This window comes from Pelodiscus sinensis, chromosome 22, assembly GCF_049634645.1.
Source record: "Pelodiscus sinensis isolate JC-2024 chromosome 22, ASM4963464v1, whole genome shotgun sequence".
Classification (NCBI taxonomy): Eukaryota; Metazoa; Chordata; order Testudines; family Trionychidae; genus Pelodiscus; species Pelodiscus sinensis.
In genome coordinates this window covers 1,416,832-1,437,623 of record NC_134732.1, presented here as the reverse complement: position 1 = coordinate 1,437,623, position 20,792 = coordinate 1,416,832, and the positions used below count along the sequence as shown (strand labels likewise).

Below are 20,792 nucleotides of genomic sequence, written 5' to 3'. Positions count from 1 at the left end.
GCATGGTCACTTCCAGGAGAGGTTGTTGTGCATATTTTAATTTTGATGAGTTTTCAAGATGCTTTGGGCCTTTCCTTTGCTCAGACTGAGCTGTAATCACAGGGTATGTCTACACAGCAAAGTTATTTCAGGATACCAGACGTCTTTTGAACGCATCCACTACAGCCTCTCCCCGAGTGACAAATGAGTTACGGACCAAACACTTGGCCGTAATTCGATCCGTTCGAAACTCGGACCCCATGGAGTTACACAGTGACCGCGCTGTTCGTAAGCATGGGTCGCGTTCATAACTCGGGGACCGCCTTTATGGCCGCTCCATGGGAGCTTTGGTCATAAGTGCGAATGGTCGTAACTCGACCGATCGCAACTCGGGGAGAGGCTGTATTTCAAAATATAGCGGACACGTTATTTTGCCATCCCTGTAAGCCTCATTGGACAAGGAGTAATGGATGGCTCAAAATAGCACTGTTTTCAAAATTTGGGGCTGTGTAATAAGCTATTTCAGAATAGACTCGTATCTTATTTCGAGTTTTGAGTACTGTGTAGATGCAGCTACACAGAACACATGGGTTTGGACTGGAGTTGCATCTTTTCCTCTTTCAGACAGACTTAATATGAACCACACTGGCACACTAGTCTAAATAATTAGGATTGCTAATTATAGAGACAATGAAAAGTCTCCATCTGCTTCTGCTCCAGTAGGTTTCCAAAGACAGAACACATAGGGAATCCATACACAGACCACAGTCTATTGAGAGGGACACTACTCAATTCACATATGCTACAGTGTGGAGAAAAGGAGAAGGTGACTCAAAGATTATTTTCCAATTATCTGAGTACGTAATTGATTTGGCCTCCAGTGCAACATAAAAGAGCCTATGAATCCTGCAGCAAGCAAAGTTACACCACCAATTTACAAATGTCAATTCCTCTTTCAACCAGGACCAAAAAACTGCAAGGAGCTGTTAGCCAGAGGGAACCACATGAGCGGCTGGTACACCATCTACCCCCAAAATTGTCACGCCATGAAAGTGCTGTGTGACATGGACACGGATGGTGGAGGATGGATTGTAAGAACACCGCATAATGAAGCTCACTGGATATTTTTTCTTGAACAACCACCAATTTCCGGGCCCGGGATGGGAGGTGCCCTTAGCCAGGGGGCTGTAGCTCGGAGAAAAGCACAAGGACACAGGCTCTGATGCTGTGAGCTCACCCCGCTTAGCTGAACAAAACCACGGACACTCTGCGGGCCCTGCTAACCCCCCAACCCTCCCCAGAGTCTCCAGACACCTGGGCAGTGGGCACAAGGGGTTTCATGGAGGGAGCCTGGACCTTAGAATCAAAAGACCCCATCTGAGGGGACATTTGTCACTGGTACGACACAGGTCCCCGGATTCCCCCTTCTGGCTGTTCTCTGCCCGGCTCCCGGAGCCTCCTCAATAGGGGCTGGAACCAGGATTCCTGCTTCCTTCCACAGGCCTGCTGCATCAGCTGCTGTATTGAGAACACAGAGAATGTTCTAGGGAGCTGAGGCGACAAAGGGTTTGAACCCAATATATACATCCCATTGCAACTCTATTTACTATGCCCATATCCCATGAGAGCCTCAAGAACCCGATGAAGATCAGGGCCCCATGGTGCTGGGGGCTGGGCAAAGACGGACCGAGAGACAGTCCCTGTCCTCAAGAGCTCACAGGGTATGTCTACACTACCCTCCTAGTTCGAACTAGGAGGGTAATGTATGCATACCGCACTTGCTAATGAAGCCCGGGATTTGAATTTCCCGGGCTTCATTAGCATAAGCGGGGAGCCGCCATTTTTAAATCCCCGCTGCTTCGAACCCCGTGTAGCGCGGCTACACGGGGCTCGAACTAGGTAGTTCGGACTAGGGTGCCTATTCCGAACTACCGGTACACCTCGTTTCACGAGGAGTACCGGTAGTTCGGAATAGGACCCTAGTCCGAACTACCTAGTTCGAGCCCCGTGTAGCCGCGCTACACGGGGTTCGAAGCAGCGGGGATTTAAAAATGGCGGCTCCCCGCTTATGCTAATGAAGCCCGGGAAATTCAAATCCCGGGCTTCATTAGCAAGTGCGGTATGCATACATTACCCCGCTAGTTCGAACTAGGAGGGTAGTGTAGACATACCCCCCGTCTCTGCAGACAGGGCAGGCAGAGGGGCGACAGAGGGCCGAGGCCGTGGGAGTTATCCAAATAAGAACATAAGAACGGTCGTACTGGGTCAGACCAAAGGTCCATCTAGCCCAGTATCCTGTCTGCCGACAGTGGCCAGCACCAGGTGCCCCAGAGAGGGTGGACTGAAGACAATGATCAAGCGATTTGTCTCCTGCCATCCCTCTCCAGCCTCTGACAAACAGAGGCCAAGGACACCATTTTATCCCCTGGCTAATAGCCTTTTATGGACCTAACCTCCATGAAATTATCTAGTTTCTCTTTAAACTCTATTATAGTCCTAGCCTTCACAGCCTCCTCTGGCAAGGAGTTCCACAGGTTGACTACACACTGTGTGAAGAAGAACTTTCTTTTATTAGTTTTAAACCTGCTCCCCATTAATTTCATTTGGTGTCCTCTAGTTCTTCTATTTAGGGAACTAATAAATAACTTTTATTTATCGGCCCTCTCCACACCACTCATGATTTTATAGACCTCTATCATATCCCTCCTCAATCTCCTCTTTTCTAAACTGAAAAGTCTCAGTTGCTTTAACCTCTCCTCATATGGGACCCGTTCCAAACCCCTAATCATTTTAGTTGCCCTTTTCTGAACCCGTTCTAAGGCCACAATATCTTTTTTGAGGTGAGGAGACCACATCTGTACACAGTATTCAAGATGTGGGCATACCATAGTTTTATACAGGGGCAGTAAATGGCAGAACTGGGTGCAGAACCGAGTGGCCCTTTGTTGCTGCCAAGCTACACTGTGATCGTCCGGACAAGCCCTCTGCGCTAGTCCCCTCAGGCTGAACTAGAGCTGACACTGTCCGTCTCCCCAGCGCTTTGCTGCCTCGGGGTTTCCAGTCTCACGCTCTGTGTGGGAGGGTGACAAAGTGGGGTTTCCAGCTAAGAGTCTCCCGTTCCCCTGCAGGTGTTCCAGAAACGGGCGGACGGCTCCGTGGATTTTTTCTGTGACTGGAAGTCGTACAAAAATGGTTTTGGCAGCCTGCTTTCAGATTTCTGGCTGGGGAATGACAACATCCACCTGTTGACGTCCCTTGGTAAAGACATCAGTGATTCATTCTTTTCCTAGCTGCGATCTAACCCCCCGAGTTTTGTAACCACACTTTAGCCATGGCCAGAGGGTAGAGAGTGGTACCATCAGTAGAGAAAACTCTGCTGCTGCAGACACCCCTTCCTCTGCCTGTTCCTTACAGCCCAGCGCTGCCACACAAAGCTACTGCAACCAATAGTGCTCTAGTAGCTGTGCTGTCCCACAGTACAGCAAGGAGGGATGCTACAGGCTGGATGCGAGGTGCTGAACATTTTGCTTTCAAATTGTTTTCTAAAGGAACCAATGAGCTTCGCATTGATCTATGTGATTTTGACGGCCACTATGAATATGCCAAATACTCGTCATTCAAAATTGCAGGAGAGGCTGACAACTATCAGCTGAACCTTGGAGCCTTTGTTAATGGCACGGCAGGTAGGTTCTGAGCTCATCCTTTACTCTTTGTGGCACATGGAAAAATGGAAAGCCAAAGAGATGCAGAATATTCTATGGCACAAGCAGAAGGAGACATAAACCGTGGGAAAGCTCTCTATCAGAAAACACCAGTTATTCTGCAACTGAGCTATTATGGGAAGAATACAATCCCTAGTGACAACAAAGCATATAGCATAGCATGGATACCCTGCCTAGTGCTGATTGCTTTCCTATATTAGACCATTATGCCCATAGAAATATCTGAATTATACTAAGTAGTGGCACTAGAGGTGGTACAAATCGTTGAGTGGGCGGAGAGGTTCCATTTTATGCCCACTGCATCCAGAGAGAGTCCATAGCATACAGGGATTGCTGAGGCCCACCCACTCCCCAGCTAGGGAGGAGGGTGGTTTAGGTTTAAAAGAGGCAGGTGACAAAGGCCCTCGGGAAGCGAAAAGGGCCACTTAACAGAGGCTAGATGTTGGGGGCAGAGATGTAGCATCAGAGGAGGAAAAAGGGGGAAACTAGTAGAGGAATCTGCTCAGATCTCAGATACCTCAACAGAGATGCAAGGTGGCTGGGAAATAAACAGGAAGAACTGGCAGGATTCGGGTAACAGTAGAATTGCTATTTCACTGGCATCACGGAAATGGGATGGGATAAGTCTCATTACTGGAATATTGCAAGAGTGAGGTACAGTTTGTTTAGGAGGTACCAGCAGGGTGGAAAGGGAGGAGGTGTTGAGTCCTACAGCAAGAGTACATACATTTGTTCTCTGCTCCAGGAGATGAGCAGACCTAGTGCCAGGCTCTCGGTAAAGAAAAAAAGGGTGAAAATAGGAAGTGACCTCTTGGTGTGGGCGTACAATAGGCCTGGGGGACTTTAAGTACTCAAGCATTTTTTGGAAAAGTACTACATTTCTGTAAGTCCCTTGAATGTGTTGTGGACACCATTTTGTAGAGGAAGTAACCAGGGAGACCAGCCATTTTAAGTCTTAATTGTGACCAACAGAGAGGAATTGGTAGCAAATCTGAAGCTGGAAGACAATTTGGGTGAATGTGATAATGAAATCACAGATTTCTCTATGCAGGAGTAAAAGCTGTAGATGAAGGACAATGATTATAGGTAATTTTCCTGCTCTGATCAACACTCATGAGGCCTCAACCAGAGAACTGTGTCAAATTCTGGGCACAATGCTTTAGGAAAGATATGGACAAACTGAAGAGAGTTCAAACGATGATTCCTAGTCTTGAGAAAGGAGGACGAGGGGGAGCGACCTGGTAACAGTTTCAAATATGTTAATGCCTGTGAACTGTGGTCAACAGTTCTCCATGTCCACTAACAGAAGGAGAAGTGATGAGCTTAATCTGCTGATAAAAAGATCAAGGTTAGAATTAGAAATACATTTCTAAGTAGAAGGGTGGGTAAACTCTGGAATTGGCTTCCCACAGAGGTTCTGAAATGTACACCACTGGAAGTTATTAAGAACAGTTGGGCAAACACCTGTCAGGGATAGTAATAGAAACAAAATACAGGACTATGCAGCACTTTAAAGACTAATAAGATGGTTTATTAGGTGATGAGCTTTCGTGGGCCAGACCCACTTCCTCAGATCAAATAGTGGAAGAAAATTGTCACAACCACATATACCAAAGGATTCAATTAAAAAGATGAAAACATATGAAAAGGACAAATCAAATTTCAGAACAGAAGGGGGATGAGGGGGAGAGGTAAGTGTCTGTGAGCTAATGTCAGGAATGGTTTAGATTTACTTGGTGCTGCCTCAGTTTAGGGGACTGGACTTAGTGACTTCTCAAAGACCCTTTGCGCCCAACATTTCTATGATCCTGAATCCTTGGCAGGCTCCCTGCAAAGCTGTTAGTGCTAGGAGTGCCCTGGGCTCACATGACACCATCACAATGGTGCAAAGTGACTTCAGGACACCCAAGAGCTCAGCCCACTGATTGTACTGAGTGACTGTGGGTGTCAAGGGGTGTAACTGAGGCTATGTCCACACTGCTGGGGGGTTTTCGGAAAAAGGTACGCAATTTGCGAACTTCAATTTGTGTACCTTTTTCCAATTCTTTTTTCCGAAGAGGCCCATCTATGTAGGAAAAACCTCCTCTTTCGGAAGAGCCCTTATGCCTCATAAAATGAGGAATACAGGGCTTCCGAAAGAGCGCAACTGCTCTTTGGAAACATTTTTGGAAGAGCAGACGCATTCCCTGGACCCTTTTCCAGTATTCCAGAAAAAAAAACTCCATAGTGTAGACAGAGCCTGAGATCAGAACATGGGCTGGTGAAAAACATTCCTTACTGGAAGTAAAACTGCAGCCTCTCTCCTGGGCCCAAGGGAAATTTCTGCTGCCTAATGGAAATAAAACTGTAGTAACTGAACAGCAGGAAAGCCAGGCTCAGCTGTAGGAACTGAACTGTAAAAATGTAAAAAAAATAAAATATTACTTCACACATCTTGTCTCAGCAAAAACATGTAATAAATAAACCCAATTGTTTCCACAGGGGATTCCTTAACCGAACACAACGGCATGATGTTTACAACCAAAGACCATGACAACGACTTGTCCATCACTAACTGTGCTACATTGTCTAAAGGGGCCTGGTGGTACAAGGATTGTCATAAATCCAATCTGAATGGATTATACCTGAAAGGAGTCCATGAAAGTTATGTTGATGGGGTGAACTGGTCTTCAGGGAAAGGGCATAAGTACTCCTACAGGCTGTCCGAGATGAAAATTAGGCCTGTGTAGCCAGTTGAGGGGGGCAGTTACTATAATTATACTAAACTCTTATACAGCAGTTGTAGGCTTGTCACAATGAATGTTTATCTGGAGAGGAGATTAAAGATCTTTTTTCTCCATCAGCCACTAGGGGGCAGACATTATCACACACACTTATCCAGCACTGTGCCATAGGAATAGAGCTGATTTTAAAAAGATAAAAATAGTTTTGTGAGGAGAAAAAATGGATTTTCTAAGCTGTTTTCATTTCAAAGGTTCTAAATTAACCCGTTTTTGCTTTTGTGTTTTTAAATTTCTGCAGATTTTTTTAGAACCCTCTCCCTAATATGTAGCCTCACAACATGTTGTTTTATTTGCTCATTTTTTTAAAAAACTGTGGTCGTTATCACAAGAATATCTTCAACGATTATTGCGAAAAAATAAAAAATACATGATTTATTCCCTGCCAAGCAAAACATGGCGATGTCAGTGATATTTCATGGAAATGCCCCTGTGCTTTTAAAACTGTTTGCCCACAGAAAATCTCTCAGTTTGCAAACTGCCGGCCAGGGCTGTCTTGGTCCTGTCTCCTTTCCCGGCCAGCTCTCTGCTGTCTGGTGAGTCCATTCCTGGCTGCTCCTAGAATATAAGAACGGCCACACTGGGTCAGACCAAAGGTCCATCCAGCCCAGTATCCTGTCTGCCCACAGTGGCCAATGCCAGGTGTCCCAGAGGGAGTGAACTGAACAGGTACTGATCAAGCGATCTCTCTCCTGCCATCCATCTCCACCCGCTGACAAACAGAGGCTGGGGACATCATTCCTTACCCATCCTAGCTAATAGCCATTAATGGACTTAACCTCCATGAATTTATCTAGTTCTCTTTCAAACCCTGTTCTAGTCCTAGCCTTCACAACCTCTTTAGGCAAGGAGTTCCACAGATTGACTATGCGCTGTGTGAAAAATAATTTCCTTTTCTCTGTTTTAAACCTGCTGCCCATTCGTTTCATTTGGTGGCCCCTAGTTCTCATATTATGGGAACAAGTCAATAGCTTTTCCTTATTCACTTTCTCCGTACCAGCCCTTCTTCCCCGGCTGCCAGCCACTCGGTACCTGCAGATGCTGCCTCCGCCTCTGGGATCCTTCCCCTGGGCAGATCAAGCAAAGGTGGCTGGAGGATCCCCCGGCTCACGCCTGAGGGCTGGGCCCTGCATTGTTACATGGAGGGCGGGGGCAGAGGCCCCGGGCTGGGGGGGCGGTCCTTGTCTGGTTCCCTGGGGCGCACAAGGGGCACGACCTCGGCCAGCAGTGCCATAAGAACATAAGAACGGCCGTACTGGGTCAGACCAAAGGTCCATCTAGCCCAGTATCCTGTCTGCCGACAGTGGCCAGCACCAGGTGCCCCAGAGAAGATGGACCGAAGGCAATGATCAAGCGATTTGTCTCCTGCCAGCCTCTGACAAACAGAGGCCAGGGACACCATTTTATCCCCTGGCTAATAGCCTTTTATGGACCTAACCTCCATGAAATTATCTAGCTTCTCTTTAAACTCTGTTATAGTCCTAGCCTTCACAGCCTCCTCTGGCAAGGAGTTCCACAGGTTGACTACACGCTGTGTGAAGAAGAACTTTCTTTAATTAGTTTTAAACCTGCTACCCATTAATTTCATTTGGTGTCCTCTAGTTCTTCTATTATGGGATCTAATAAATAACTTTTCTTTATTCGCCCTCTCCACACCACTCATGATTTTATAGACCTCTATCATATCCCCCCTCAGTCTCCTCTTTTTTAAACTGAAAAGTCCCAGTCGCTTTACCCACTTTTCATAGGGGACGCGTTCCAACCCCCTAATCATTTTAGTTGCTCTTTTCTGAACCCTTTTCAAGGCCACAATATCTTTTTTGAGGTGAGGAGACCACATCTGTACACAGTATTCAAGATGTGGGCGTACCATAGTTTTATACAAGGGCAGTAAGATATTCTGTGTCTTATTTTCTATCCCTTTCTTAATAATTCCTAGCATCCTATTTGCCTTTTTGACCGCCGCTGCACACTGCGTGGAAGTTTTCAGAGAACTGTCCACGATAACTCCAAGATCTCTTTCCTGATTTGTCGTAGCCAAATTAGCCCCCATCATACTGTACGTATAGTTGGGGTTATTTTTCCTGATGTGCATTACTTTACACTTATCCACATGAAATTTCATTTGCCATTTTGTTGCCCAATCACTCAGTTTGGTGAGATCTTCTTGGAGTCCCTCACAGTCTGCTTCTGTCTTGACTATCCTAAACAGTTTTGTATCATCTGCAAACTTTCCCACCTCCCTGCTTGCCCCTTTCTCCAGATCATTTATGAGCAAGTTGAACAGGACTGGCCCCAGGACTGGCCCTCGGGGGACCCCACTAGTGACCCCTCTGCATTCTGACAATTCTCCATTTATTCCCACCCTTTGTGTCCGGTCTCTTAACCAGTTCTCAGTCCCAGGACCCCTCCCCCCCTTATCCCGTGCCCGGCTGGGGAAGGGGCCAGTCTGGCCACGTGGTGCCCACAGGCCGCCCACTGCCCGGGGAAGGTGGCGCAGGCGCGGGGCTGCAGGAGCCGGCTACGGGCGCGCGGGCCGGCCCTGCGGGAGTGGGGCGCGGGGGTGTCCCGCGCAGGGCGCTGCGATCCCGCCGGCGGCCGCATGGGGGCGCCTGGCTCGGGCGGGGCGGGGCCAGGCCCAGCTGGTGGCCGGGGGCGGGGCCAGGCCCAGGCGGCGCGGAGGCAGGAGAGCGCGCGGTTCTGCGCTGCCCAGGTGGGTGGGTGGGGGGGGGGGTGTTCGCCGCCTTCCCCGGAGCGAGCCCCTGCGGGACCGAGCAGCGTGAGGCTGGGCCCCCCCAGCGAGCAGCCGCCGGCAGCAGAGCGAGCTGCGGAGTCAGGGCCCGGGGCGGGAGCCGCGTCTCCCCTGCGGCCCTTGGAGGCGGGCGCAGCCCCGGTCCGTAGCCCCGGTATCAGGAGCCTTCCTGGGCCACCCCCGCTTCCTCGCAGGTAGGTGCGTAAGAACGGGGAGCCGGGGCGGCCTGGGGCGATCGGGGGGAGGCCCCGCTTGCTCGGGTGCATGCGACCAGCAGTGACTGTTCGCCGGAGCGTGGGTGAGCAGCAGAAGTTGTTCAGCAAAGGGGCTGCCGGGCAAGGGAGGCAGGGGGCTGGGAGCGAGTTGCATGAGCCGGGTGGGGTGCTGGGCTGGAAAAGCAGCACGTCTTCCTTGCAAGTACGGGTACCCTCCAGCGCTGCAAGGCCTGCGCCTGGGCTGGGCTGGGCTGCCCTCCCGCCTGGCCTGGCTGTCCCTTTACCCTGGGGGGTTAGCACGCTGCGGAGGAGCTGCTGGTTCTGCACTTGTAGGGCCTTGCCCGAGTATCTGGGAACAGACTGTTCTCCCTGCAGGGACATGGCGCCCTGCGCTGTGCTGGGAGCTTAGTGGGCACAGGGGCTAACTCGCGTGTCCGCCCAGCAGTAAGGCGCTTGCTACATTCCAGCAGTTAACCCTATTCTTCCAGGGCACCGGCAGCTGCCTCGTGGCCCTGGGGAATTGGTTGCTGCTTGACTAAGGGGCTGTCTGGGCAGCTGGTATCTCTCCTGCAGATAAAGACATCTGTTCTTGTCATGACTGCCTGGGGCCCTCCTGTCTTCTCGCCCCAGTGTGCAGGGTGGGGGGTGGTGACGTGTTTGCACTGTCACCAGACCCCTTCGCACAGCTGGCCCTAGGGCCAGATCTGGCGGGTCCCTCTGGAACAGATGTCTCATGCTGTTTTAGCTGGCCCACCCAGGCTAACTCTCCAATAGGAGCCCAAAGGTCATAACCTTGGGGTGACTTGAAAGAACAGGCCCATTCCTAGTCCTTATAGCGGGTTCAGTAGCAACAGCTCCCCCATGATGGTCTGAAAGGCGCTTCCAGGTGCCTTCAAACTGCTGTAGACAGCAAACGTTTAAGCAGAATACGCCGCCCGTTGGGGTACGTCCTCCGGCCTTGGCTGAAGCCAGCAGCACGGATGGGGGCTGTTGTAATGGCCACACTGGGGCAGATCTGAGGTCCCCTTGGCCGCCCTCACATGGTGGAACTACTGGCCTGCCTTCAGGAGGCTCAGTGCACAGCAAATGTCTGGGGCTTGGATTCTCGGGTCCTTAGCTGGAGCCGTTCGCTGCTGGGACGCTCCAGCAAAGGAGAGAAACCTGCTCCTGTATTTGAATCCTAGAACTGGAAGGGACCAGCTCTTCGAATCCAGCCTCCTGCGCCCCTTCCACACACTGACCCCCTCGTTTGAGCCTCGGGGGCCCACAAAATCTACCAGCCTGGCCCTGCAGGGATCGCGAAGCTGGCATAGACTGCAGCTCTAGAACGCAGGTCTTAGCAGAGAGGGGCGAGTCGGGTCCTGCCAGGGCTGACGCCGAGCCTGGGGAGAGATCTGCAGGTCCCATCTCGAAGAAGGGCTCAGGGCTGCTCTGCTGGAATGGAGGCAACGCGGGATGCAGGGCCTGGTCTATGGCTGTGCTGGCTGGGCCAGACTTTTCTAACTCTTATTTCAGAAGCCAGATCTCTCCCCAGCAGAGTTTCAGCCCAGGCAATGAAAGCCTGGCGGGCCAGAGCGACCGCAGAGTCGCTGGTCATCTTATCGGGAAGCTCTCGGAGACTCATGAGAGGTGGCGGGGGAAGAGATTTCAACGTCCGTGCCAGGCTTTCTGGTTCCACACCTGCCTCTCTCTGTTACTGGCTGGGCTCCTGCTCCTCCAACGGGCTCCGTGGCTCTGTCCTAGCGCTTGGCCCAGGGTTTGTTCTGTCCTGGGTGCTGGAGGCAGCGTGAGCTCTACAGCCAACAGGTCCCTGGGGCTGGCAGCAGGAGGCCCTTGTGCGCAGCTGCCCTGGGACTGTGCAGCTGGAGGGGCTCCACGTAGCAAATCCCAGGGAAGGGCCGGTTGTGTGAGTTGCAGGTGACTGACGCAGCACAAGCCCCAGGGAGCACAGCCTGCTGGGGGCTGCCTGGAGCACATGCAGCCTCCCCACTGCTGTTTCTGCGTGTGTGTTTCAGGCTCTCCTTTCCAGAGTTGCCAGGATGCAGGCCCAGGCTGTGCTCCACAGCGGCTACTTCCACCCTGTGCTGCGCGCCTGGCAGACTTCGGCCACGGTCTTCGATGCCTCGAACCTCATCTACCCCATCTTTGTCACGTGAGTGGGGGCTGGAGCGCTGGGCTGGGTCTGTGCTGCCGGCAGGCAAGGGGACTGTGGATCTTGCAGGCAGTGTGCAGACAGGTGCACGGAGCAGCTCCTACGCCTGGGGCAGCGGCTCCCAGCTGCTGTGCAGCCCAGGGGCATGGGGGCTGGCGACCTGTCAGACAGGTGCTTTTCAGGAGTGGGCAGTGCTCTCCTAGCTGGGTGGGGAGGGAATGCCCTTTCCTGCCTCCCTGCCCTGAATTCCCTTTGCTGCAGGAATGGCCACAGGCGTGTCACGCTGTGGTCACCTCTGCACCTCAACCAGCTGGCCACCTGGCGCCCCCCACCCCCACCCTCCGGGTCATATCACCCTCCCACATCTGCCGGGCTGCTGAGCTGAGGTGCTATCCTGAGTGGCGGGGCCGGGCTGTGTGCGCTTCCCAGCTGGGGCTGCCTCTGATGTGGCCTGCGGGAGGCTGGCAGGCTTGGAGCTGTACTCCTCCCCTGCCCCCGAGCATGTTTGAACGAGGCCATGAGCCCCGTGGAGTCTGGTCTCGTGGACGGTTCTTTGGGCTCTGGACTGCTTCGTTCGGAGCCACCCTGCGTGGCTCATGGGGTAGCCCTGGCCTCATTGCTCTGGGCGGCAGTGTTCTGTGCCTGGGGTGGCAGGAGCCCCTGCAGATGGTCCTGTGTAGCTAGCATGGCAGGCAGGGCCCAGACGGGCCACCCTGGTCTCTGCCCACTGCGCTGAGGCTCAGGGTGGCACGTGGAGGAAGCTTGGTCTCCCCCCTAGAGCAGCAGGACACCTGAGGAGCTCCCCAGGTAACCTGCCTGGGCCCCGCCACTGCATGTGGCTTGTTCCGCTCTCTGCTGGGCTCTGCAGCGCCCAGGTCTCCGAGGCTTTGGCTCACTGCAGAGCCCTGGCCTTGGGCTCCTGAGCGGCAGGGAGGTGGATGCCTGCTCCTGCTGCTCTGTGTCTCCCGGGACCATGGGAGGAGGAGGCTGCCTGGCAGTGGGCCCCCCACGCTGTGTCACGGGGCACTGAGCAGAGGGACAGGGAACGGCCGTGCCCGATGTCTGGCGGGGCTAGCGGGCTGCAAGCGCAGCCGTGTGGCCAGGCCAGGGGCTCTGTGTGGAGCAGACTTTCCCTGTTTGACTCGCAGGGACATGCCCGATGCAGTGGAGCCGATTGCCAGCCTCCCTGGACAGGCCAGGTAGGAGCGAGCGGAGGCGGCCGTGCTCTCTGCCGTGTGCCTCATCTCGAGGGGCAGGCGCTCCCCCTCCAGGCACCTGGCCATTGTGTCCTTCGTCTTGTTCTAGCCCAGGACGCGCGGCCCCTCTGCCTGCGTGGGGGGAACGGCCCGGCGCCCGGCAGCAGGAGGGATGCTGGGAGCTGCACTGGGACATGGGGGGGGCGAACGGAGACTGCGCCTCCAACGGCGCGCTCCCGCTGAGGCATTGGGGGCAGCTGCCAGCAATTCCCAGAATGCACCAGTGAATTCCAGGAGCAGCAAGTGTCCCGTTCTAGGGCTGCTCTTCCAGATCCCCGGGCTGTCGGCTGCCGCTATTGTTGGCAGCGCTCTGGTCTGGCTCCCTGGCCCCTGGGGAGGGCGATGTGCCTGAGACGCGGGAAGAGGAGGCAGGGTTCTGGAATAAAATCCATGGGCCGAGGGGCCCGGCCAGGAGCTGGGTCTGAATAAGGGCAGGGCCTTGCCAGCAGTGAGGCTGCTCTGCCTGCCGTGGGGCTCAGGGAATTGTCAGGGCAGAGGGTGAGCCTCTGTGTCCCCCCTCCATGGAGCGGTGGCTCCCGCAGGCCCCTCCGTTTGTTTCCTGGCCCCGCCCAGCCGTGCGGAGCTGAGCCGCAAGCTGCAGCAGGGCCTTGTGACGCGCTGGGATAACGGTGTCCCAGGGCAGAGCCTGCCGAGGGCCCGGGCTGGTCCCCGGCAGATAGAACCCCACCCAGCCTTGCCCATGGCCCCTGGAGACCCCAGATAAGGCTCTAGGAGGCTCCTCCCCCGCTGCTCCCAGGAGCTCAGCTCCCTGCAAAGCTCTTCACTGAGGGACTGAAACCTGCCCTGCCTGCTCTTCTAGGTACGGAGTCAGCAAGCTGGAGGGGATGCTCCGCCCCCTGGTGGCCGAGGGGCTGAAGTGCGTGCTCATCTTCGGGGTCCCCACTGCACTCCCCAAGGTTGGTGGGGCAAAGGGCCATGGGGCGTCTGATGCAGAGGCACAGCTAGAGCTGAGGGGCTGGGGGCCGACCAGCTGGGAGGTTGCTGGTCACTGGCCGTGTCCTTCAGCTGCATTTTCACTTGCTCTGAGCCCTTGGGCCTGGCTGGTCAGGCCAGGCAGAGGGCAGCCCGTGGCCAGGGGACAGCGCTGGGGCTGTGGCGCGCTCCGTCCTTCGCCAGTGCTGCCCCGGTTGCTGGCCGCGCTGCAGGTGACTTGCTGCTTGCCTCGGTCACGCTGACCCGGCGTGGCACCAGGAGGTGCCCCGTCCCGTGGGAGGGCGGGGGACGGCTCCGTTGGGAGCCTGCTCCCTGTCAGTCACTGCTGGCCCTGACGGGGCTGGGGATGTGCTGTCCTTGGCGTGGGCTAGCCCTTCCCAGGCTCTGGGATGTGGGGCCCCCCGGCTACGCCTGGGCTGTGCCAAGTGGCCTCGTGACTGTCCGTTGGTGCTGAGCTAGGGGCCTCTCCAGCCACGCTGTGGCTTTACAAGGGAGCGGCTCTCCCCCTGCAGGATGAAAGGGGCTCGGCTGCCGACTCCGAGGACACCCCGGCCATCCAGGCCATAAAGAAGATCCGCTCCTCCTTCCCAGAGCTGCTGATTGCCTGTGACGTCTGCCTGTGTCCCTACACCTCTCACGGGCACTGCGGTGAGCACCACGCGGCAGCCGCGCACCACGCGGCAGCCGCGCACCCGCTCCTCTGTGTCCGGCGATGGCCACGCGGGCTGCTGGTCGGGGAGGCTTCGCTGGCGTGCGCTCAGCTAGCGGGCTCGTGGCTGGGGATGCGCCCGGCCGGCCCTCCGCCCGTGACTCATGCAACGTGCCGGGGCAGTGAGCATGGAGACCAGCCTGCATGTGGCCCGGGGGGGGCGGGGGGCGGGGGTAGAGTTAAGCAAAGGCAGCAGTGACAGAGCAGTGCACAGCCGGCTGCTCCCTGCGCCTCACGTGCCTGCTCTGGGTGAGAGTTCTGCCAGGACCCGTCCTCCCCTGCCCAGCCGGTGCAGCTCCCCCTCCTTTCTCCTGGCTCTGCTCCCGCAGTGGCTGGCACACGCTGCGCCGCCAACCAGCCAGGCCTTGGGCTTGTAGCTGGCTTCCCTGCCCCTCACCCGCCCGCCCGCCGGATTTCAGGCGTCCCCGGGAACCTGCTCCCCGGCAGAGCTCGGGGTGCCGTGCTGGCTGCCTGCGGAGAGGGGCTCTGTGCTGCCCGTCTAACCTGGACTTGCCTCGCAGGGATCCTGCGGAAGGACGGCACCATCCAGAACGAGGCCAGCTGCCAGCGGCTGGCAGAAGTGTCGCTAGCCTATGCCAAAGCAGGTGAGGGGGGCGTCTCGCTGGCTGCCCGGCTTTGCCCTGCGTGGAGGCGCCACGGGGAATGCATCTTTGCAGTGCTGCGGGGGGCTGGCAGCCCGTCCCATCTCCCTGGCTCTGCCTGCAGCTCGGGGGGCAGTAGCTCTCCTCCAGCAGGGTCTGGCCTGCTGTCCCCAGCCTGGCTGAGCAGCGGCTCAGTGGCTCTCCCGGCTGCTGGGCTGCCGGTATTGAGGGTCTCCAGGCAGGGTCTGCTCCGTGCAGTCCCTCAGCACCTGTGCACTCTCCTGCAGGATGCCACATTGTGGCCCCCTCGGACATGATGGACGGCCGCGTGGCAGCCATGAAAGAGGCTCTGATCTCCCATGGCATGGGCAACAAGGTGGGTCGGGATGGGCTGTGTCCGGAGTGTGTGGTGGAGGGGAGCCGGCGTGGAACAGGGCCAGCGGGGAAGCCTGTTCCCCACTTTCCACAGTGGCAGGCCGGGGGGGGGGGGTTCGTGGTAGCTTCCGTGGGACCATGGTGCGGTGAGAGGGTTCCAGGCCCAGCAGGGGTGGGCGGGCAGGGCATGCCCGTGGCTGGGGTGGAGTGGTGATGCCAAGGTGCCTGACCTGTGTAATACAAGCCGACTGCAGCAGAGAATTTCTCCCCCACTTCCACGCTGGGCCAGGGTGCGACTGTGACCTCCTGCCATCTCCCTGCAGGTCTCCGTGATGAGCTACAGTGCCAAGTTTGCTTCCTGTTTCTATGGCCCTTTCAGGTGAGTGTCTTCCGGGGGCAGGGGAGTTGTGTGTTGTCCAGGCTCCGTGTCTGACAAAGGGTTCATACTTGGCCTGCAGAGCTGAGCAATTCAAAAGTGGGCTCTAGGCCTCAGTTTCCCCATCTGTGAAGTGGGGACAGTATCTCCTCCTGGGGAGGGCTGGGAGGGGCAGGCTCCCACACAAGGAGTTTCATCTCTGTTCTCCTGTGGCTCTGTGGGTGGGATTTTCACCCGCGGTGTCGCCCAGTCCTCAAACAGCACCGCCGCAGCAGGCGGTTTAGCAGTCAGCGGGAGCACAGCACAGGCACCCCTAGGTGGGCAGAGGGAAGGGAGGTTAAAGCACAGACCAGCTGGGGAGCCCAGAGCCCTGCTGCGTTGACCCCCACTGCTCGAGCTCTGTCTGTCGTCAGCAGCCTCCTTGCTCCGTTCCCAGGCGAGAGCCCTGAGCCCTTCCAGCAGCCAGCTCCAAGCCCCCCACCTCTCCCCTCCCAGTCCTTGGCCTCCAGCAGCGGAGAGCTGCTCAGCTCCCTGCTGAGAGGTGGGGAAATCCACACACAAGCACCATACAAATACTACAAAATTCCCGGGCTGCCAGGCCTCTGGAGGCTGCTGTGGCGCCCCGGGGTGGCTAAGCGAGCGGCCGCTCCTGGCGTAAGCGAAGGATGGGATATCTCCTTCCTGCAGCCCTTTGCAGGGTGCCTGGGCTCTGCTGGGAGGGGGCACGGGGTCCTGGGACTTCTCTGAAGCCAGACGGCTGTTTGACTGCCCTGCGTCTCCCTTGTGCTTCCCAGAGATGCTGCGCTGTCCAAACCTGCGTTCGGAGACCGACGATGTTACCAGCTTCCCCCGGGCGCCCGGGGCCTGGCCCTGCGAGCTGTGGTGAGTCGGCAGCCGTGGGGCTGACTCGCCGGTTGCCCCTGCCCCTAGTCCCTGGGCTGTTCTCACAGGCGCCTGCCCTGTTCTCTCCTTGCAGGACCGGGACGTGCAGGAGGGAGCAGACATGCTGATGGTGAAGCCGGGGATGCCCTACCTTGACCTCGTGAGAGACGTCAAGGCCAAAGTGAGCCCTGGTCGGCGGGGACGGTCTGTGGGGAGTGGGCAGAGAACAGGCAAGGCCCTGAGCCAGGAGCGCGACAGTGTGGAAAAGATGCGTCAGTCCCAGCCCCCAGAGCGCCGTCCGGCTGACTCAGGCTGCACCCATCAGCGCGGTGCCTTGGGGGAGGTGGAGCGTCTCGCTGTGGCCGGGACAATGGGGCCTGATGAGACCCCTGTGAGTGTTACCATGCAGGAGCCTTGCTGCTTGGAACCTGGGCCCTGACTCCCCCAGCCCCTGGGGCTGACGAGAAGCCAACGCTGACGTGTGGCCCCTGCCGTCCCCCCGCAGGTCCTGGCCTTGTGGGTGGGCATGCTGCAGACACGGCGCGCTCGACCCCCCGCGGCCAGAGCAAGCTGCGGAGAGCCCTGCTTTGCGCCCGCACGGCCGGGGCCAGGCAGCTCCAGGGTCAGGGGTGTCTTGCTGACCTTCCTGCTGCTCTCTTCAGCATCCCACCCACCCGCTGGCGGTTTACCACGTCTCGGGGGAGTTTGCCATGCTGTGGCACGGAGCACAGGCAGGGGCCTTCAACCTAAAGGCTGCCGTCATGGAGGTGATGACGGGGTTCAGGCGAGCAGGTGAGTGAGGTGGGGCAGGGGCAGCAGAATGACTAGCAAGTCCCAAGCTCTTCCCCTTGGCCCCCCTGCAGTGTGGTGGCAGCCACCCAGGACTCCCGGACCCGCGGCCATTCCTGTGCTGCCGGCTGTGCCCGTAACCAGCCCAGGCCCGGTGGCACTGCAGACACCGGGAGCCTTGACACAAGCCTGTTTCTAAAGCACAGTAACGCTGTCCCTCAGGGCCTGTGCTTTTCCAGCCAGCTCAGCAGCAGAGTCTCTGGCTCTTCGGAAGCTTGAAGTGCAGTTCCAGGACCTGAGAGCCTGGGCTCTGGGTTCCCAGCACTTCCTGGCTGACCTGGCGAGCTGCTGCTCTTCCTGGCTTCTCCCTGAGCTGAGGGGTCTCCCTTCCCAGGCTGCAGTGAGGGATGAAGCGCACAGTAAAAGGGCTTGTACAAGAATCTATTCACTGGGGCTTATTTCTGAATGTGTCTTCCCGGGAAAACAGCCCGGGCTGGCTCCTGTTTTACAGCCCAGGCTCCAGCTCCAGTGCCGCCGGGCCTGTGCGATCCCCGGTCCTCCCAGCTGCATTCCTGTGGCCTGGTCACAAGACCAGGCTCTCCCCTTGGAGCCGGCTCCCCCGGCTGCTGGTGCTTGTTAGGGAATATGCTGGAGCAGTTTCTAACTCGCTCAGAGTGGGGCAAGTTCTCAGCCGGAATGATGGTCCCTGGGTGTACACCGAGAACTGTAGGCTGCCCGCAGTGCCGTGGGAGTCCTGCCGCACGGGAGTCGCTGTTCCAGGCTGCCTGCAGGGGCCGGCAGATATCCCTGCTCTGGTCACTCCCAGGGCATGTGCGCAAGGATCTCTCAGCAGCCGAGAGGGAGAGGGAGAGAGCGCACGCTGCTGAGCTTCTGGAAGTCCCGTGGGCCACACCAACCGTACTGTGGTCCGACCTGGCCTGCAGGCTGGGAACACTGACGGGCTCCTGTGTCTAGCAGCTCCTCACGCTTCCCTTGCTGCTGCATTTCAGGAGCTGACATCATCATCACCTACTACGTGCCCCAGCTCCTGAAGTGGCTGAAGGAGGAACAGGCATGAAGGAAACCTGTGGGAACGCGCAAGGACTCAAATGCAAAATGAGGATTTTTATGGGGCCTTAGAGGAACAGGGCTGAATCCAGCCCCAGTGTAGGCAGGTCCAGCACCGCTGCCTGCAGAGGTGCTGCACCTGCCCCCTAGAGCCGGCTTGAGCCCGAAGAAGACACAGAAAAGCTGCTTTTAGAAAGTGTTTTTAGAATTGGACTTAATGCTGAGAGCCTCCCCTAGCAGCAAAACACTGTAGGACCAACCCTGATCTCTCCAGCAACCTGCCTTGGAGAGGCGCCTTCTCACTGCCATGGTTTATTTTAATGTCGCTGTGTAATAGCGGTGGGTGGGTTTTGAGATCATTTGTAAAGGGAGCCCCCCTTCCCAGCCACTCCGGCACCCCGATGTCTGTCTGTCTAGCCTGGTGTTGGTGACGCCTGCCCATGGGTCACAGGAGGGCCGGCTCATGGGGGTGTCCCAAGCGGTCACCGCGCTGGTCTCCTTGCCAGCACTAATGAAAAGCTACAGCCCACAGCAGAGCTTTGCTCTCTCCTCTGGCTTTCCGCACGCAAATGTAGCAGCAGCAGCGGGTGGCCGGAGGCAGGCAGGACGTCCCTCGCTGCGCGGACAAATACTTCCCCTTGTCGACACCTGGCTGGCTCACACTGTAATGTGGGGGCGCTGCCCTCCACGAGCTTTTGTGCCTTAAATCTTGTTAGTGTCATTGGTTCTGAATGTGGCCCCACTGTCTCCAGATCAGTGATTCTCAACCCCTTCATCAACGTGGGCCGCCTGTCTGCCCAACTGTGTTAACTGGGCTACGGGGGGAGAACCACACCACCCGCCAACCCCCTCCCACCCTTCTGTCCAGTAGCCATAACCCAGAGCCCCCTCCGCTGAGCCACAGGGATCCCCGCCCCTGTTGTGTGGGGCTAGGCACCTGCCCCCTGCCATGGAGGGCCTTCTGGCAACCCTGACCCCAGATTGGGCCTGCTGCCCCAGGGCCCAGTGACTCAAATGGGCCCTTTAAATCCCACCAGAGTCCCTTGCTGTGTGCTTCTGGCAGTACTTAGGGCTGCCTGGGGTCGGCTAGCCCTCCCTGCCCCTTTCCAGGGCACAGCTGGCCCTCCCCTGCCTGGCACAGCTGGCCCTCCCCTGCCTGGCACAGCTGGCCCAGCAACTCTGTTTGCCCCAATGCCGGTGCACAGAGCCTGGACCCCGCTGCTGTTTAGCACACAGCTGTGCCCCACCTGGGTCCTGACTGGGCCACGACCCACTGCTCTAGGGCGACAGGACATGGGCTAGGCAGTGACCTGGAGTGCTTCCATAGGATCGCGTCCTGCTTGCTAATGGGCCAGTGCACGTTCTAACACGCCTGGGGCGAGCACCCAGCAACCCAGCTGCGTGCACTCGCACTGGCTCTGTCAGCTCGCGGTTCCTTTCCCGTTCTCTAAAAACCACGAGCACTGAAACGTTTCCCGTGTTCAGAGTTCCAAAGAAACAAATGTTTTAACCCCACTGCTTGTTCCTGGGCCGTGTTTCAAACAGCATCACAGTCAGCAGAACCAGGCAGCGAAAGCTGCCGTACTAGCTCTGGTATCCAGCGAACACTTTAAAACGACTTCACCCTAACAGGCTAACGTGGTGTTAGTAACGGAGCGGGGTCCTGTCATGTGAAATGTGGTTCTTAAAGTTGGTGGTACTATTAAATGATGTCCAGATGCTTGAGATCACTTGCTGGAGCTACTTTTCCTTGCTAGTATTAGCTGCAGTATCTGATACTCTGTTGAGATCTGGAGCGTGAGGAACGGATTTAGTTTTACTCTGCATTGCCCTAATTTTGAGGGTGAGGAAGAGCTGAACTTTACCTTGAATCATTGGTAGAAGGAGCTGTGCTGTGACCTTCCCTGGAGGTACAACCACACCAACTGCATTTCCGGTCCTTTCACTCTTGACACACACCTGTCAGCCCTCATCCTCCTAGCTTGGCAGTTCTCCAACGAAAAGGCAGGCCTGATCTCTGCTAAGCTTACAGACTTCAAAGACACCAGGGCTGTGTCTACACTCGGAGGCTTCTTGTGCAAGAATCCGCAGAGCGTCTACACTGCCCACCCGCTCTTGCGCAAGGAAATTTACAGTACGGCATGGAAAGAGAGGACTTTTTACACAAGAGCTCTGCTCTTT

At 56.5% G+C, this 20,792-nt stretch overlaps 2 protein-coding genes across 5 annotated transcripts; both read left to right on the top strand.

Moving 5' to 3' along the window:
* The first annotated feature begins 946 nt into the window (after window positions 1–946).
* LOC102448793 (ficolin-1-like) lies at window positions 947–6,752 on the top strand. Its single transcript, XM_075905355.1, has 4 exons — window positions 947–1,070; window positions 3,108–3,237; window positions 3,528–3,662; window positions 6,183–6,752. Exons 1-4 carry the CDS (start codon window positions 984–986, stop codon window positions 6,428–6,430), a joined length of 600 nt encoding a protein of 199 aa, XP_075761470.1. The 5' UTR covers window positions 947–983; the 3' UTR covers window positions 6,431–6,752.
* Window positions 6,753–9,180: 2,428 nt separating this feature from the next.
* Window positions 9,181–20,336, top strand: ALAD (aminolevulinate dehydratase). 4 transcript variants are annotated; one of them, XM_075905128.1, is made up of 12 exons: window positions 9,182–9,427; window positions 11,464–11,600; window positions 12,749–12,799; window positions 13,677–13,773; window positions 14,323–14,458; window positions 15,041–15,124; window positions 15,409–15,497; window positions 15,820–15,875; window positions 16,667–16,754; window positions 16,849–16,935; window positions 17,417–17,546; window positions 18,554–20,336. In XM_075905128.1, exons 2-12 carry the CDS (start codon window positions 11,488–11,490, stop codon window positions 18,619–18,621), a joined length of 999 nt encoding a protein of 332 aa, XP_075761243.1. In that variant the 5' UTR covers window positions 9,182–9,427; window positions 11,464–11,487; the 3' UTR covers window positions 18,622–20,336. The 4 variants fall into 4 exon arrangements, with proteins under 4 accessions (XP_075761246.1, XP_075761243.1, XP_075761244.1 ...); XM_075905129.1 differs by having other exon boundaries at window positions 9,182–9,431; XM_075905131.1 differs by lacking the exon at window positions 17,417–17,546 and having other exon boundaries at window positions 9,181–9,427.
* The last annotated feature ends 456 nt before the right edge of the window (window positions 20,337–20,792 follow it).